The sequence below is a fragment of the Ciona intestinalis genome, chromosome 6 (assembly GCF_000224145.3).
Source record: "Ciona intestinalis chromosome 6, KH, whole genome shotgun sequence".
NCBI classification, from domain to species: Eukaryota; Metazoa; Chordata; class Ascidiacea; order Phlebobranchia; family Cionidae; genus Ciona; species Ciona intestinalis.
The window spans coordinates 2229731-2247701 of NC_020171.2; the positions used below are offsets into that span (position 1 = coordinate 2229731).

The following is a 17971-nucleotide window of genomic DNA, read 5'->3' on the forward strand; positions in this document are numbered from 1 at the left end:
TTATCAATGAAAAAAAGTTTCAGCATGTTATCGAAATTGTAAAATATGAATTTACATTCATGTTATACCTTGTCATAAGGTGCCTGCTTACTATCAAGGTACACCACATGCTCACTGTCAAGGTATAATAGCTTATAACAGCCATCTAGCTTCTTTAGAGAGAACTAGCCACTTGCTTTTAATAAATGTAACTTATTTATCTTCGCATGGCGGGGCAACAACAGTCGTTATAACACAGGTGTTCTGTTTCATACACCTTGTGCCCGCTTATGAGTTACCACGTATGTAACTTGTTTATACGTGCGTGGCAGGGCAACAACAGTCGTTATAACACAGGTGTTCTGTTTCATACACCTTGTGCCCGCTTATGAATTTCCATGTATTTTACTTTGTTTATACGTGCGTGGCAGGGCAACAACAGTCATTATAACACGGGTGTTCTGTTTAATACACCTTGTGCCCGCTTATGAATTACCATGCATGTTACTTTGTGGGTGATAATGACATTAACTTATAGGAAATCTTCTCTAGTCTTGTCCATAGAAATGCCATTCAGTATTCGTAAACTTGAGTGCACGACCCACAAAGTTTTAATCAAGGTAACAAGTAACAACTGTTTATTAGAAAAATTAAGTTTGAATACCATATCCCTTCTTAAGCTTTATCATGTATTATACAAGGTGTGAACTGTTTTATAAAAACGTCTCAGTTAAGTTATAACATAGACAAAAAAAATATTTTACTCACCCCCGAAAAACACTGTTTTACACAAATATTTGCTTATAACTCTTTAGCGACGACTCGTTTGGCCAACAACGAGCAGCAACATTATATATACTTTAAGCATTTAAAATAGTTTTGTTGCATAAAGAATATGTATAATGTTACTTCTGAACTCTTCAGCAAACCGATACAAAGGCGACGATACGTTTGGCCAACAACGAGCAGTTGGGTGGGGGTGGGTTCAACTTCCTGGTCGGGTTGGCTGAGGTTCACGTGCCCCGTATGTGGGTGGAGGAGGATGATGATGGGGTGGGGGGTCAGGTGGGTGTTTCAGTGGGTGTAACTTATTTATCTTTGCGTGGCGGAGCAATGATAGTCAATATAATTTATAACACAGGTGTTCTATTTCATACACAGGTGGTGTGTAGCTGTATAAGTGAATGAATGAATGATAGTAGTTAAAGAATTAGATGTTCTGTTTCACACACCTGGTGCCTGCGTACAAGTTACCACCTATGTAACTTTGTGGGTGATTGTCTTTATGTATGGCTGACGACTTGGGCACCCATTAATGACCACTGGGTTGGAGCATTTGCCATTAAGTGTCTTCCCTCAAGAACACATACACCCACAATGGTAGCAGTATTGAGCATTGAACCCGGTATCTTTGTTTACAAACTGTGCCCAGTCTCAGGCATGAACATTAAATTCTCTTTTATCTTTCAGGCTTGCATGCTTGCCTTCTACCCTGAGTTTGAAGTAGAACCTGTCACCAACTACAGAGCCATAATTCTAATAGATATGTCGCAATCTATGAAAGGAGAGGGTGGGAAACTGGAAACTTATTCAAAGAAGGTAAAAGTTTGGTTGTAGTTTGTCTTACCTAGTAGTCTCTACTCTCTATATATTTTACTTTACAACAACCGTCATTGCAAAGATTTAATAAGTCGAGATCACTAAAAGTTATAAAACTACATTTTACTTGCACACTATTCATTTTTTATTGATACATACTTGGTCACTGCTAAATAGATAAATAGATAACTTATTCGACAAACTGTAATCTGAATGCCAGTAATGAGCTAACTTTGGCCAACATCCCAGATCCCATGAAGTGTCACCTGTGGCCTCATTCATATAGAATATAATCTTAACCTATATGCTGATATAACTGACTGTTGCTGTAATAGGCAAACACTAATCTACAAATACATATGAATTGCTCCAACCAAGTGGTCACTAATAATTATATACAGATATCACTCATGATATTGAAGCAACTGCCCAAGAACTGCTTGGTTAATATTGTAAAGTTTGGATCATCATATCAAGAGTTGTTTGTATATGAACAAGTGTTGAGTGAAAATGTGGTTTGGGAGAAATCGGTGGAATTTATTCAGGTAATGTGTGTGTGTGTTTGTGTATGTAACACCTTTACGGTGTAATTATACAAGAGGCTCACTGTTGAGTTATAACATGAGTGTCTTCTTTTACACCAGACACACATGGTGTATTCATACATCTCATGCTCACTGTTGAGTTATAACATGGGTGTCTTCTTATACACCAGATACACATGGTGTATTCATACACCTCATGCTCACTGTCCACTTTTAGTCTTGCGAAGAATTTAGAAGAATATTTTTTGGAATTATACCAGTTTAAACAACGTTTTTTTCGAATAACATCTAAAAAGTACAATAATAAGTCTTTGTGTAAATTCTCAGTCTTGCTATGCAAACATGGGAGCTTCAGAAGTTTGGCGACCTTTGACCTCACTGTCATGGGTCAACGATTACGAAGGCACTGACAGATTATCGAATATATTCTTGGTAAGCGACGGACAACTGGGTGAAGAGAAACGAACATTAGATGTCGCTGCTATGTTGGGGGGTGGGCGCAAGAGTCGCGTGTTCACTTTTAGCTTGGGGTGAGTTCCTGTTTGTTGAGTTTTTGTATTTTTGTAGCTAGGTATTTATATGTTCTATATGGGTGAGGTCCTTGTTGTGAACCTGGAGATTAAGACCAGAGTTGTTCCATTACCCCAACACTGTATATACACATTCTATTCTATATGGGTGAGGTCCTACAGTGAGGTATGCCATGGGACCTGGGATTTAGACCAGAGTTGGCCCATTACCACAACATTGTATATGCACATTCTATTCTATATAAGTGAGGTCCTACAGTGAGGCATGTCATGGGACCTGGGATTTGAACCAAAGTTGGTCCATTACCCCAACATTGTATATGCACATTTTATTCTACATTTTTTGACTGTTTTGTTATAAAACAACAACTATTCCTGATTGTTTCGTAAACTTTTTAACAACAATTTCTAACAATATATCATATAAATACACCCCAGCACCAAAGCCAAAGTTCCATTGCATTTACATTACCATTTTTTAACTTTATTTGTAATTTCTAATATTACATTACGTGATAACTTATCATAAATCCACCACCTTAGCTCAACAACCAACATTTACACCTGTTTAGCATTAATTTTTCCCACGTTTTAACTGTTATTTTGCAAGAATTCAGTGCATTTAATTTAAAGTTCCTAATTTTGTATCATATAAATCCACCACCTCAGCACCACAGCAAACCAGTATCTACTAAAGAAGATATCCCGATCATCAGGTGGTTCGCATGAACATTTCGCATTCGATGCTAAATCCAAATGGGAACGAAAGGTAAGTTTAAACATTGCTTTTTAAATTTGGATGAATGAATATATGTGTCTGTCTGCGCTGTTGAGCCTGTTGTACTAATATAAGTATGAGTTGTGTGTTATATGTGTCTTTCTGCACTGTTTTACTCTCTTTTTCTGTGGGGTCTACTGTTGCCAGATTTAGTCAGTCACTACTATAGTGCATTTTGCTCTTCGAACCTGGCAACAAAGTTTGGAGCAAAATGAAAGTAGCTGTACAACAACGAGTCGTTACAACTTATGGAAAAAACAGAGTATAGAACCTATTCGAAAAAAAGCATGACCGTTACACCCTGCAGATAATAATGTAATAAATCATTTGATTTAAAAGGTTTAATGTTATAATCAAAAGTATTAAAAGGTCTCACTGTTAGTGTAAAAAATATATAGTTAAAAAAATTCATGAAAAAATAAACAAATTTCTGATTTTTGCCAAAAATTAAACTAAACAGTGTTTCCAAATATAAACCCATTTTCCACCAGGTCTCACAGCAGTTAGAGAAAGCTCAACAGCCAGTGTTGACCGATATAAAAGTGAATTGGAAAACATATAATGAGAATGAGGAGACTCAGGTGTCATCTGCTTTACCCAAGCAAGCACCGGAATATATAAGTTCACTATTCAACCAATCAAGAGTTGTCGTGTACGGGTTTGTACCTCACTGTAGGCAGGTGAGTGCATTTTTAATGAATGAATGAATCAATGAATGAATGAATGTAACTAGCTTATTCTCCTCTGGCCGGAAAAAGACAGTCGCTATAACACGGGTGTTCATACACCTCGTGCCCGCTTATGTAAATTAATTATCCTCGCATGCAACGGCAATCGTTATAACATGTGTGTTCTGTTTCATACACCTCGTGCCCGCTTACAAGTTACCACGTATTTATTTTACTTATCCTCGCATGGCTGTCTCTTATAGCATAGAAAATGGTAAAACCACCCTAATATACTTCCTCATAAAACTTTTCAGGCAGAATTGTCGGCCAAAATTTGTGGTAAAGAAATTTCTACAGTTGTGTCTGTTAGTGAACTGAGTGTTACTAAAGGCAAGGTGAGAAAAATGTTTGAATATTTTTATTAAATTCCTATATCTTTGTCTAATATACTTTCATGTATATGGGATATCCTATGCATAAAAGCTCTATGTTGTTTTGAAGAGATAAATATAAACCTCTAGCCAAGAGGTTATTGGTTCAAGGCTCGATGCTGCTACCATTGTAAGCGTGTGTATCCTAGCCAAGACACTTAACGTTAATTGCTCCAACTCAGTGGTCACTAAAGGGTTGCCTGAATTGTCATCTATACAAAGAAGAAAAAAGGCCAAAAATTGAAACTATATGTAATTTTTTTTAGACCCTGCACCGAGATTAATATTATTATTCTAGAACAAATTGGGGCGATAAAAAATGAAAACATGTCTCATCTTACCCCACCCTACTATAAGTGCAAAACTTTTAGACCCTGCACCATCTTACCTCACGTGCGCTGATCCGAGACTATGAAGACGGGTTGCATCATTTATCACCACTAGAGCGCGCTGAAGCAAAGAAATTACGAAAACCTCATATTATAGAAATGAGTGTAAAGCATTCAGTTGTCTCTCCTTATACTTCATTTGTGGCTGTGGAAGAAAGAAAAAAGGTTTCTCTTTTTCAGCCTTTTTCCTTTTTTACTTCAGTTCTCTTTTTTTGCAATTTTTCAGAGCCATTTCCTTTTTTTTCAGTATAGTTTTTAATATTTTAAACTACTTCAATGTTTTTTTTCAAGTTTCTAAAGATTTAATCTGCTTTTTTTCTACTTTTCTAATATTTTTTCAAGTTGTCAAAATTTAAACTTGTTTTATAAAGTTAAAACATTTAAATTTGTTAATTTTTACGTCTTTTTTTCAAAATTTTCAACTTAATTTGCTTATTTTTTGTTTCCCCCCAAGGATGAAGTGATAAGCAAAGGACCCAGCATCACTGAACTCCTGGATGAATTCACGGACGATCTCATTCCAGAGATTGGATGGGAGAGTGAAGATCAGGACATGGTGCGTTTGTTTATATAGTGTGGCGGGGGAAGATGGGACATGTTTTCATTCTATGTTGCCGTCCCAATTAGTTGTAAACTAAGAATATTCAAAAAGTTATATAACCGAAGGCTCTTGACTTTGAAATATTATTGTTAAATGTCAGAATATTTGCATATTGTGCGCTAAAGGTGTCCCAACATTTGAGTTGAAATATACTCTGTGTTTGCTCAACCCATGAGAATAAATACCTCATCATATTCTTAACTCAACAGCCCGCAGAGAACATAGAAGAACTTCTAAAATCAGCAGAGACAGCTTACTACAGATCTGTAAGAGAATCTGTGCGTATATTTGAAGCAGCTGAGGAAATGGCATATTGTGAAGATAAACCTGTTTACTGGCAAGCACAAATCATAACAACTATGTTGAAGCTGGGACTAGATGTTAAAATATCTGGTGAGTGTGTTGTTATATGACTTGCCCAGAGTTTACCGATTGAAGGCTTAACGCTACTACCATTCCAGTGTATGTGTAATTGGGCACAACACTTAAGGGCAATTGCCCTGCCACTCAAGGATAAATAAGTTACACTCAGTCATAAAACCAGCTTTTTTTAAATAATTGAATGAATGTAACTTATTTATTGCGTGGCAGAGCAACGACAGTTATAATATGGTATACACCTCGTGTCGGCTTACAAGTTACCAGGACTGACTTTTTGTAATTAAAACTGCAACAATTTTAATGTTTTTGAAAACTAATGTCTTATTTTCAATACTTTTTATTTTTGACAGTTGACTTTTTGGAAGAGCTACGCTTATACATGCAAGAACTTGAGCGTGAAGAAGAAGGGAAAGGAAAAGATCTCGTTTACTCCACACTACTACACAATGTTCCTGGGTTTGACCAATCTATAGACCTTTACACCAAGATTGACATTGCAAGATGTTTGTTGTATGCTGAGGGTGACTTACCGGAGGATACTGGAAACTCTATTGAGGTTGTACAACGCTTGATGTTAGAACATTTAGATGAGACATATCCAAGGCATATAGGAGTATTTGGAACTGAGGGAAATGAAAGTGGACCATCAGGTTTGTAAATAAGATCCAAGGGTTTAAGTTAGAAAATGCATTGAACGAGAGGATAAATAAGTTACATTTATTTAATTAAACATAAAACTTGTTGTTGGCGGGGAAACCACAGTCATTTTGTTACCATGTAGGTAACTTTGTGGGTGTTTGGTTTTTATATTATGACTAACAATTTAAACAACCCATTAGTGAACACTGGGTTGAAACAAATGTCGTTAAGTGTATCGCCCAAGGACACATAAACCCACAATGGTAGCAACGACGAACCTTGAACCAATTACCTCTGGGTTAGAGGCAGGCTTGCTAACACTATTCCATATGCACCTATGCCAACTGTTATGTTCGTCCCTTATTATATTTAACTGATAAAACATCTACAACCTTTTCTATTATTCCAGATATATTTGCTGATACTGGTGCAGATGCCTTCCAAGATGAAACTGCAGTGTATTTGGAGGCAGATTCTGAAAGTAGTGAAAGCGACCATGTATCGGAATATATGGGAGCAAACATATGTGATGATGTGTATGGTGAAGACACGTATGATAATATAATGTGGGGTGGAACTTCTACTGATGATTCAGTTGATAACTCCTCAAGTTCGGATGTAGATTCAAATTTATCCGATGGTAGTTTGGTGATACATAGTTCATTGGATTCAACAAATCGCACTGTTTTACGTGGGGGTGGTGGTCCTGGAGAAGTACTTAGTGATGAAGAAACATCAGATAACTGTGATTCTTCTGGTGAATCTTCTGCTTCCTATAATGAAAAACGGAGACGTTCATTTGAAGCAATGATTTCAGACCCAAATCGCACTGTTTTACGTGGGGGTGGTGGAAAAAGTAGTGAATCTTATAGCGATTCTTTTAATTCTCCTGGAGAAAGAACGAGTACCTTATTACAAGCCAAGGTTTTAAATCTAAAAGAGCTTCGTGTTTTAACTGGTGATGGCCCTGGACCAATGCCTACAAACAAAAGAACAACAGAAACTGATGGTTTGTCTGCACAATCTTCTGGTTTTTGTGGTCAATCCTTTGGCTCTGGCGAACCAGTTATAAGATTAGCAAAAGGTAAAGCTTTACAGCATTTGGTATCGAACAGACTCCAAGTAGCTAGGAGGTTGCGCCACGAGTCCAGGGAGCGAGATATGCCAGAAAGAAGAAGTTTTGATGGTCGACATGTTAGTTCTTCTGCTAAACCACAAGTATCAGGTATGGGTCTTCAAAGGGGTCCCGGCCCAGTTGGTGGGAAAACTACTAAACCTATGGCTACAGACCAAAAAGCACCAGAAGAAGACTTTGGTTTATATGGTATATCTTTTTCTGATGATGATGAATCACAAAATAGATTGTTATCAGCTGAGATTTCAGTTCCAATTCGGCGTTCTGTATTAGCTCGCGGCGGTACTGTGCCAATGTCAAGTGCGCAAGAAAAATCAAAAGATTTTGATGGTTATGAAGATAGGCCAACTGGTGTGACAAGACAACTACATCTGTTACGAAGTGGTTCTTCTGGTGTTTCTGGTGCAAACAAAATACCAACACAAGTTTCTGCTGGTCAAGAGGATTTGTCTACTCGTGCAAGCGTATTTGGTTTATCTGCAACTGGTGTTGCTTTTGGTTCCTCTAAACCGACACCACCAAAAGTATTCCCACCTAAGGCACCATTTAGTTTTGGGTCACAGGCACCAAAATCTCTGGGTTCATTGTTTACTGCTCAATCTGGTGCACCAGTAGCATTCGGTGCTCAACCAATAACTGGTCTTTTTGGTTCCAGCACACAAGAAAAACCAACAGGTTTAGATGCGCCTGGTTTCTCATTTAATATTGGCGCCGATAAAGTTCCAATTCCAGCTTCAAAGGCAAGTTTTGCAAGTGCTTTTGGACAACCTAGGCAACAACAACAACAACAACAGTCACTAACTACACCTGATTCCCCTAGGGTCCAAACAGCAATTAGAGCTAGCCCCGCCATGCCACATCATCCTGGTTTCCGTTTTAAATTACAAAGCAACAAGCATGAGGGTAGTAGTGACTTTCCTCAAATACAATCTGAATCTTCGGATAAGGGTTTCGCTCAAACCAGTGCAGTCACAATTGAAGATAAACAACAACAACAACAGAAACTACTACAACCCCCACAGCAGCTACAACAGATACAACAACAACCACAACAACAGGAACAACAACCACAGAAAAAGATACAACTACAACAGCAACAACAGCAACCTGACTTTGCAAGTTTCCAGAGTCTTCAACCGCCACACTCACAACAACAACTGACTTGTGTCAGTGTTAGACGAAGACCGATGCATCCATCAACCAAAAAGAAGTCTTTAACCCCTCTACCCCCCTCGTTATCTACCCTACCACCCCCACCCCAAGCAGCAAGGACAACTGAGTCAAATCCTCCTAAAGAGATCACACAAGAGTTTGAAAACTTGCATGGTAAGTTAACATGCTAAGAAGAGAATATTGTGAGAATTGTTTTCAATGAATAGTTTTAGAATTGATGTAGCTGTTTTATCAGTTTTTAAAATTTAGGTTTGTATGCTAGATACTGATACCATTCACTATTGACAGTGTCCTTGGGCAAGACACCAAGTATTCACTTATTGGTTGTAGCACCCTAGGTGTTGAGATAAGGGTCAGCTCTGGTCTAAACCCCAGGTCCCATGGCATGCCTCACTGTAGGACCTCACCCATATAGAATAGAATGTGCATATACAATGTTGGGGTAATGAAACAACTCTGGCCTAATTCATAGTTTCCCATGAGGTGCCTCAGTGTAGGACCTCACCCATATAGAATAGAATGTACATATACAATGTTGGGGTAATAAATGTCAGTTTTTATTGCTTTTGCTACCAGGCATAATGTAATATATATAATTATAAAATATAATATATACATTAGCTTCTCTGGTAAAATCAACTTTTCTTTCAAGGTTTTGCAAAGTTTGTTTTCATGGCAAATCAGGAAGATTTTACAAAAATTAGGTTGATTAAACGGGCAAGAAACGTAATGAAAGTAAGTGAAGTTTAATTCTATGTCCATATGAGGAGCCACATGCATATTATATAAACTGTGTTTGAATGGATGATATGTAACTTGTTTTGTTTCATACATACACATAAGACAAACCTATTTTAGATTGAATGTAACTTATTTATCCTCGCATGGTGGGGTAGTGTCAGTCGTTTTAACACGAGTGATTTTTTTCATAGACCATGTTCCATCTTACGAGTTACCACGTATGTTACTTTGTGGGTGTTTAACTCTGAGTTGCTCCACCACGCAAAGATAAATAAGTGCAGTTGTTGTAAAATGTAAAGCCATTTGTCTTTAGCCGTTTTTTTTAATTTTTTTTTTTTTAGGGCTAATACTCTTTGAATTTCTGCCGTTTTTGGAATGTGCAGCACATGTTAAATGTAGTCAACACTTTCATCCAGTTTTTCAACTTTTTGCTTTTTTAGGACAAACATTTTGAATTATCAAAAGAAGTTTTAGAGGACGATATTCAACCTTATCCATTATACATGGTGATGGAGGGTTGGCTGGTGGAAGCCGGTGTGAGGTCTCTTGGTAAGTTTAACATAAACCAGTACATTCCAGTTTAAAGCAGCTTATATACACTCTATATATAAGTCTATATTTATATACACAGTACTATGTTGTATATAAGTCTTTGTTTATTGAAGCACACAAGTTACATACGTGGTAACTTGTAAGCAGCACAAGGTGTATGAAACAGAACATCCGTGTTATAACAACTGTCATTCCCCGCCATGCAAGGATAAATAAGTTACACACATGGTACATCGTAAGCGTGCACAAGGTGTGTGAAACAGAACACCCGTGTTATAACGACTGTCATTCCCGGCCATGCAAGGATAAACAAGTTACATACATGGTAACTTATAAACAAGCACGAGGTGTATGAAACAGAACACCCGTGTTATAACGACTGTCGTTGCCCCGTCATGCGAGGATAAATAAGTTACATACGTGGTAACTTGTAAGCGGGCACGAGGTGTATAAAACAGAACACCCGTGTATATAACGACTGTCGTTGCTCCGTCATGTGAGGATAAATAAGTTACATACGTGGTAACTTGTAAGCGGGCACGAGGTGTATGAAACAGAACACCCGTGTTATAATAACTGTCGTTGCTCCACCATGCGAGGATAAATAAGTTACACACATGGTACATCGTAAGCGTGCACAAGGTGTATGAAACAGAACACCGGTGTTATAACGACTGTCATTCCCCGCCATGCAAGGATAAACAAGTTACATATGTGGTAACTCATAAGCGGGCACGAGGTGTATGAAACAGAACACTCGTGTTATGACGACTGTCATCACCCCGCCATGCAAGGATAAATAAGTTACATACCTGGTAACTTGTAAGCGGGCATGAGGTGTATGAAACAGAACACCTGTGTTATAACGATCCTCATTGCCGCACCAACTTGAGTTGCATTTAATCATGTTGTTGTTTACTTTACAGGTAAGCGCATATATAGCATGGTATTGAAAATGCTATTCACAGCATTTGTGAACGGTATATTGGAGGTTAGTGGAATGTGCATTAAATAATAATGTAATGTACTTAAGAATCAAGTGCCACGAAATACATAACAAATATAAATTGTGTTTATTGAATTGTAAATAATCTTTTAGAGGCTCATTTGGTATAAAAACATAGTGTATTTCTAACATTTTGTCTGGCAAAACTTTAGCAGGGAATGAATTATGTTCTATTGACTGATATTTCTGATATTTAAGATACTGATATTTCACCTAAAATGACATTATCACATTTTGTAATGTATGCTGTGTTTATTCTATATGGGTGAGGTCCTACAGTGAGGCATGCCATGGGACCTGGGATTTAGGCCAGAGTTGGCTCATTACCCACTAAAAAAGAATTTTACTCCAAATGGAATGTTCTCATAAAATACACACTCATACACTAAGTTAAAGTGCTTTATTCTATTCTATATGGGTAAGGTCTTACATCCTGACAAGTTCAGGACCTGAGATTTACGCCCAATTTTCCCATACAGTAAACGCCTATACACAAACTAACTTGCTCATCCTTACATTTAGGAACTTCTTCAGTCAGACCCTGTTGTTACTGCTGATAGCAAACTACTGGAAGACGCTAAGCTATGGTTAAAGCAAACAGATTCTAAATACCCTGGTCTGTATGCTAGACTTGAGTTGGGTAAGTCTTCTTTTATTTATAATGTATAATTTATAATAATCTTTGTAGTTTTGTGTTAGTATTGCATGAATGAATGTCACCAGAGTTGGCCCATTACCCTAACATTGTATATACACATTCTATATGGGTGAGGTCCTACAGTGAGGCATGCCATGGGACCTGGGATTTAGACCAGAGTTGGCTCATTACCCCAACATTGTATATGGACATTCTATTCTAAATACAAAGTGCCCTGCTCTGTATGCTGGGCTTGAGTTAGTTAAGTGTCTGCTTCTATGGTGTTTTATATTTGTCATAAGTTGTGTGTTTGTATCTAAATGTCTGTGTATGGTAAAAAGCCACTTGAATGAATGTAACTTGTCCTGTAGCTGTAATGTATCCGTTCGTATGAGTCGTTATAACACAGGTGTTCTGATTCAAACCCCTTGTGCCCGCTTACAAGTTACCACGTATGTAACTTATTTATCCTCCCATGGCAGGCCAACGACAGTCGATGTAACATAGGTGTTCTGATTCATACCCCTGCCCGCTTACAAGTTATTTCTTGAATATTGCGGGGCTGCTAGGATAAATAAGTTATATTCATTCATTACATATACCCAGCTGCCACCATGCGAGGATAAATAAGTAAGATTCATTCATTAATTTGTAATTTCCTATTACTTTATCCATAGGTGCAAGCTGGCCAAAAGCTGCTGAAAACTTTGTTAATAAATTAATGGATAAGATTGCAGAGGATCCACGATTAAATGTGGAGAAAATGCTACAAGTATTTGGTTATACCTATGATCCTGATCTTAACTAACTGATGTAATATGCCATTCCCCTATTTAATATAGAGTTCATTTATTTAGATCATATTATTAAAAACAGAATATGCCGAGTTTAGGAATTTTTGTGTTCGTACTCGTAATATAGGTGCTGTGGCAAAGTGGTCTAGGTACTTTATACTCTTTTTCTGTCCGTTAATATGCCACTAATAATTTCAAAGCTAGTCCTAACCTAAAAACTGCTGTATAATTCCAATGGCATTTATTCTATTATCTGTGTTCAAACAGGCCGTGTGATTTCTTTATATTCTGTTTTGCCTTTAATATGGCACTTATAATTTCAAAAACTAGTCCCAATCTGAAATTAACTACTGTCTAATGCCACCTGTTATTACTAAAGTTCATGTATTCCAAAATATATTATGCAATTTCCATAAACAATCCTATATATTCATTCTCTGCCTTTATATGCCACCTGTATTTTTAAAAACTTGCCCCAATCTGAAATAAACTGCTGTATTTTGCCAAAATTACTGTGTTATTATAGTTCATGTATTATGCTATTTTCACTTATTATTTTTGTATATCCATTTTCTGTTCTTAACAATGTTAGTAGGTACCCTGTCCTATCTCTTGTTTAATATTTATATAAAGTCAGTAATTAATTTGTGAAGTATAAACTTATAATTTCTTTACATTTTTCTTTTGTTCAATATGTCTTTTCAGTTCTTTGTTCGTGTGTATTCAATTCGTATTTCTTATAGTATTAATTATAAATGGAAAAATGTCAAAACATAATCCAAATATGAATACAACCCTGTATACAGATTATCATTTTTCTGAAAAAAACATGTATGTACTCAAGCTTTATCGAAAAGTAATGAGAATGAAATCAAATATCTTGGATTTGCCTATTACCCCTAAACCAAGGGATTTAGGCCAGAGTTGCCCCAACACCCATTGATTTAGGCCAGAGTTTCCCATTACCCCAACACCCATTGATTTAGGCCAGAGTTGCCCCATTACCCCAACAACCAGGGATTTATGCCATAGTGACCCATGACCCCCAACACCCAGGGGCAGGGATTTAGACCAGAGTTGGCCCATTATCCCAACACCCAGGGATTTAGGCCAGAGTTGCCCCATTACCCCCCAACACCCAGGGATTTAGACCAGAGTTGGCCCATTATCCCAACACCCAGGGATTTAGGCCAGAGTTGCCCCATGTCTATGTGCGCATTGTAGCGTCACACTGACGCAATAATAGAAAAACAATCGTAGTCGCGATTTTCTCTTTACTATAAAAAATCCGCGAAACTTTTTTATTGTTATTTTTTCCATTATGGAAGCGTGAGCATACGAGTACATTTTGTTCTTGACTAGGGGTCATGATTTTCTCAGTTTTTTCGACCTTTTAGCCAGAAAAGCATATTCTTTGAAAACTATAGACGAGTACGGTAAGCGACGTAAACAGTTGTATTTAGTTCTGCTTGAGAATATAATTGTGTGAATACGTGTTAACGTGTATGTTACTTTTATTTTGTGGCTTTTGGAAGTTAAATAGATAACATAAAACCGATAGGCCTACTACGTTAGTTTTGTTTACTTAAAGAAAACAACACACTGCGTTAAACTATACATTTTAAATATATAGGTTAAATACGTATATGTTTTTAACTGTAAGCATGTTTTAACGACTGTTGTTTTATAGCTTTATCCTGTTTTTATGTTTAAAATATTTCTAAATATTTGCGGCCATAGTTAAAGAGACAAATAAAGTTATCATTATAATTAACTTCACCAATTGTTTAGTATTAATATATTATATACTTATTGGCACTGATGTAGAATCCTCCTAAGCCATAACATTGACAAAAAGTTAATATTCTTACCAATTATCTAGTGTATATATAATATACAACTTATTGGCACTGGTGTAGAGTCCTCCAGTATATTACATATTAGTGATATTACGCTGGTGGAAAGTGTTAAAGGTCGGTAGTTAGGGTTTAGTGGTTATATGGCAGAAGTTGGGGAAAATTCTTCACTAGCACCCAACTTATCTATTGTATTAATTATGCAGAATGTTAGAATGTAATGGCAGAAGAGAATGTTTTGTTTGAAGCCAGTGAATGGAATTACAAAGCGGAAGGCAACTACCACATCGTTGTCGCAAACGCTTCTGGAAAAGTTCTTCGCTTGCGGAAATTAATGCCAAATCCATCCAAAAATGTTCCCGAATCAAGTGAGAATGAAATCAAACAAGGACTGGCTTTTATTGAGTTTGTGGTTCAGCCGTTACTGAGAGATTCTGGCCTTTGCTTGATGCCGCTTCTGGTCAAATTGTCGGAAAAATTTATCACGAATGTGATGAAAAAAATCGAAAAGTTTCGACCAGAACATAGAAGATCAAGAGGCCTTGATACAAAGAAATGTGGAGTTTTGATGCAGGATTACTGTTTCTTGACACGGAATAAAATCTGGAACGATCTGAAATGGTTAGGTGCTTCATTAAGCCTGGATACTGTGGCTGTGGAAATTAAGTTAAAAAAAGGTTTTCGACCGGCGCAAAATTTACACATAAAAGGGTCAAATTCATGCGAAAATATCTGTCATTTCTGTAGAACTCAGTTATACAGGGTAGCAGTAGAAAAAAGGTTTAAATCATGTAGTCTGTATTGTCCTCTGGATCTGTTTTCTGGAAATATAGATAGAATGACATTTGCTTTAAGGTGTCTGGCTCAAAACCCACAAAACAACTTTAGAGTGTTTTTAAACGGCGAGCTAAAGTTTTCACAGCAGTATTTGGATGATTTTATGCAAGAGGCGACGACTGACGCAAAGTTTGAATCTCTCCGTGAATTTATATCATCAGTATTTGTCGGTTGCAACCCAGTTGATAGCTTACATCATCTGATATGTTCCATGTTATTATGCCATGTATGTCCAACAAGTGTGCCTGATGCTCCTAGCCAAGCTGCCCAAGTTTGCGAAGGATTGAAACATAAGCAAGCTTCACAGTATCAAGACATTGGTATCTATCCAGACTCTCAGATCAGCTCATGCCCCCCGACAAGCAGTGTTTTAGGATTAATACTAGCAGCACAACGGTTAAATTTATACACAATCGAACAAATTAACTTGTTTAATGAAGTGCTCAAGTCAAAACTGAGTTTACCAACTGGAAGCGAATTAAGAAATGGCCAAACTAGTAGTGGGAATGGGTCAATCAAAAGTGGGAAGTGTTTTAATAAAACGTATGTTTATTTATTTCTTTACTCTAAAATTACACAAAACTCTTTTATTGTTCTCAAATGTATATATATTAAAAGGTAGGCTGTTTAAGTTATCTTGTTCAGTTTGTGTGGGGTAATGGGCCAACTCTGGCTAAATCCCAGGTCCCTGGCTTGCCTCATTGTAGGAACTCACCCATATAGAATAGAATGTGCATATACAATGTTGGGGTAATGGACCAACTCTGGCTAAATCCCAGGTCCCCTGGCTTGCCACACTGTAGGAACTCACCCATGTAGAATAGAATGTGTATATACAATGTTGGGGTAATGGACCAACTCTGGCTAAATCCCAGGTCCCCTGGCTTGCCACATTGTAGGAACTCACCCATATAGAATAGAATGTGCATATACAATGTTGGGGTAATGGGCCAACTCTGGTCTAAATCTTAGGTTCTATGGCATGCCTCACTGTAGGATCTCACCCATATAGAATATAATGTGCATATACAATGTTGGGGTAATGGGCCAACTCTGGCTAAATCCCAGGTCCCATGGTATGTCTCACTGTTGGATCTCACCCATATAGAATGTAGTATAATATATATAATAAGCTATACAACCCTTGGGCAATATGCCAACTTCCAACAACTGGTCAAAATGCAAGTATGTGAAATATTAGTTTAATAATTCCACATCTTCACAGGGAAGGCATTGAAACTGTTGCCGGCTACGTGAAAAACTTTCTCATCTCGAAATGCTTCTGCGATTGCTCTTTAATGTTTGCTATCAAACGAATCAACCAACCAAACACTCAAGTCACCGAATACCTCAAAAAACGTTTCGAAAACAGCCAAAAGTTTGCCAGTTGTGATGTCATAGCAGACAACAATGGTAACTGTTACCTAGTGTCTGTTGCTGTTGTTGACACGGACCCTAAACCTGCAACAAGGATTCCAATGTATTTGGATCAACATAGGACGTTTGTGGAGTGGTGGGACACGTTGTGTGAAAAGGAAAAGGATTGATTTATATAAAATATCCAGGGGTACAGGGGTGGTCGATTTAGGCCATAAAAAATATCCAGGGTCATATTGGCACCAAACCTGGGGTGGCAGAGTGGCAGGGTAAGCAAGCATTTCCTGGATTTCCCCTGCCACCCCAGGTTTGGCAACTATGCGCCAAAGTAGTCAAAAACAATTGTTTTTTCTTATTGTTTAATAGGCTACTGTGTCAAATCCAGGGCATCATACCTTATTAGTAGTGTCAATCAAAAAACAATTCATTCAAACACTTTCATGCTAAATATTTTCCTCTGCATATTGATCTTTTCTATGGTTTTTTTTAGATTGAAATAACTGCTCCTTTTACCATAAATGCCCACAATAATGCAAATATAATAATCTAAAGCAAACAAAGTCATGGCAATTCACTTTCACTTCGCATATTTTTCTCTTATACTTTTAGACATAATGTGCTCGATCAAATTTTCATTCATAAATTGTTATTTTAGATTACACAATATTTGATTGCAATTCCATTTTAATTATTTCAATCATTTTAAACCAAGCTGCAAAGGTGTTTATATTGATTAACATAAGCTGCCCATGTTATAATTAACAAACTACATGTGATTATTTGGTATAATTGCAATGTCTAATACCTGTTATATTAACCCCATTGATTTGGTTATTTATATCCTCGTGGGTGGGAACTTGAGTGACTTATCCATGGTTGCCACTCCCATGCCCACAGAATAGTATTGAATATCAGTATATTTATAATAATATGTTCCATTCCTTTATACAGAAGACTTTATCCTTCATTCAATTACTAATATTTGTTCGATTGTCATAACAAGCATAAGCGCCAACTTTTAAAATGCAATGGAGGCAGGGATAATTCGTTTTGTATTTGTATAAAACAAATTTGTTTCAAATGTTTACTACTTAGTATTTAATGCAGAGCACAAAATTTCAGGGTTCCTACCTTGCCACCCCAGATTTGGCGCCTATTTTACAAAATGTCACTTAATTTTGTTTTGTCATTTATTAAATATCTTGGCCTGACCCACTTGTCAAATGTAATTCTCTCATTTTTCATGTGTTGTATTTCATGCATTCTTACTTTTATTTGAACTCCATATGCGGTGATTTATCTTAATAATTACTCTTCCTATTC

The 17971-nt window shown here is 37.1% G+C and overlaps 2 protein-coding genes and 1 long non-coding RNA gene across 4 annotated transcripts in view; 2 read left to right on the forward strand and 1 right to left on the reverse strand.

The window, feature by feature from the left end:
• The window catches only part of LOC113474314, a 20326-nt gene extending 17456 nt beyond the window's left edge, over positions 1 to 2870 (reverse strand). Inside the window, exon 1 of the long non-coding RNA XR_003395977.1 lies at positions 2834 to 2870. This is a non-coding gene — a long non-coding RNA (uncharacterized LOC113474314). The remainder of the gene's footprint in view (positions 1 to 2833) is intronic.
• The window catches only part of LOC100175119 (poly [ADP-ribose] polymerase 4), a 21441-nt gene extending 8053 nt beyond the window's left edge, over positions 1 to 13388 (forward strand). Inside the window, exons 17-34 of the mRNA XM_009860591.3 lie at positions 518 to 599; positions 904 to 1044; positions 1450 to 1578; positions 1980 to 2123; positions 2451 to 2653; positions 3323 to 3422; positions 3923 to 4111; positions 4414 to 4494; positions 4902 to 5084; positions 5374 to 5475; positions 5730 to 5913; positions 6252 to 6551; positions 6950 to 9001; positions 9501 to 9583; positions 10030 to 10138; positions 11068 to 11132; positions 11670 to 11787; positions 12462 to 13388. Coding sequence (XP_009858893.1) covers positions 518 to 599; positions 904 to 1044; positions 1450 to 1578; positions 1980 to 2123; positions 2451 to 2653; positions 3323 to 3422; positions 3923 to 4111; positions 4414 to 4494; positions 4902 to 5084; positions 5374 to 5475; positions 5730 to 5913; positions 6252 to 6551; positions 6950 to 9001; positions 9501 to 9583; positions 10030 to 10138; positions 11068 to 11132; positions 11670 to 11787; positions 12462 to 12592 — 4396 coding nt within the window. The 3' untranslated portion in view covers positions 12593 to 13388. The remainder of the gene's footprint in view (positions 1 to 517; positions 600 to 903; positions 1045 to 1449; positions 1579 to 1979; positions 2124 to 2450; positions 2654 to 3322; positions 3423 to 3922; positions 4112 to 4413; positions 4495 to 4901; positions 5085 to 5373; positions 5476 to 5729; positions 5914 to 6251; positions 6552 to 6949; positions 9002 to 9500; positions 9584 to 10029; positions 10139 to 11067; positions 11133 to 11669; positions 11788 to 12461) is intronic.
• Positions 13389 to 13995: 607 nt separating this feature from the next.
• Positions 13996 to 17965, forward strand: LOC100177443 (inositol-pentakisphosphate 2-kinase). Of its 2 annotated transcripts, XR_003395973.1 has the most exons (4): positions 13996 to 14014; positions 14641 to 15814; positions 16497 to 16878; positions 16957 to 17965. XR_003395973.1 is itself a non-coding variant. In XM_002128279.4 (3 exons), the coding sequence occupies exons 2-3, from the start codon at positions 14655 to 14657 to the stop codon at positions 16816 to 16818; spliced, it is 1482 nt and encodes a 493-aa protein (XP_002128315.1). In that variant the 5' UTR covers positions 13996 to 14014; positions 14641 to 14654; the 3' UTR covers positions 16819 to 17939. The 2 variants fall into 2 exon arrangements, 1 of the variants encoding a protein (XP_002128315.1); XM_002128279.4 differs by having other exon boundaries at positions 16497 to 17939.
• The last annotated feature ends 6 nt before the right edge of the window (positions 17966 to 17971 follow it).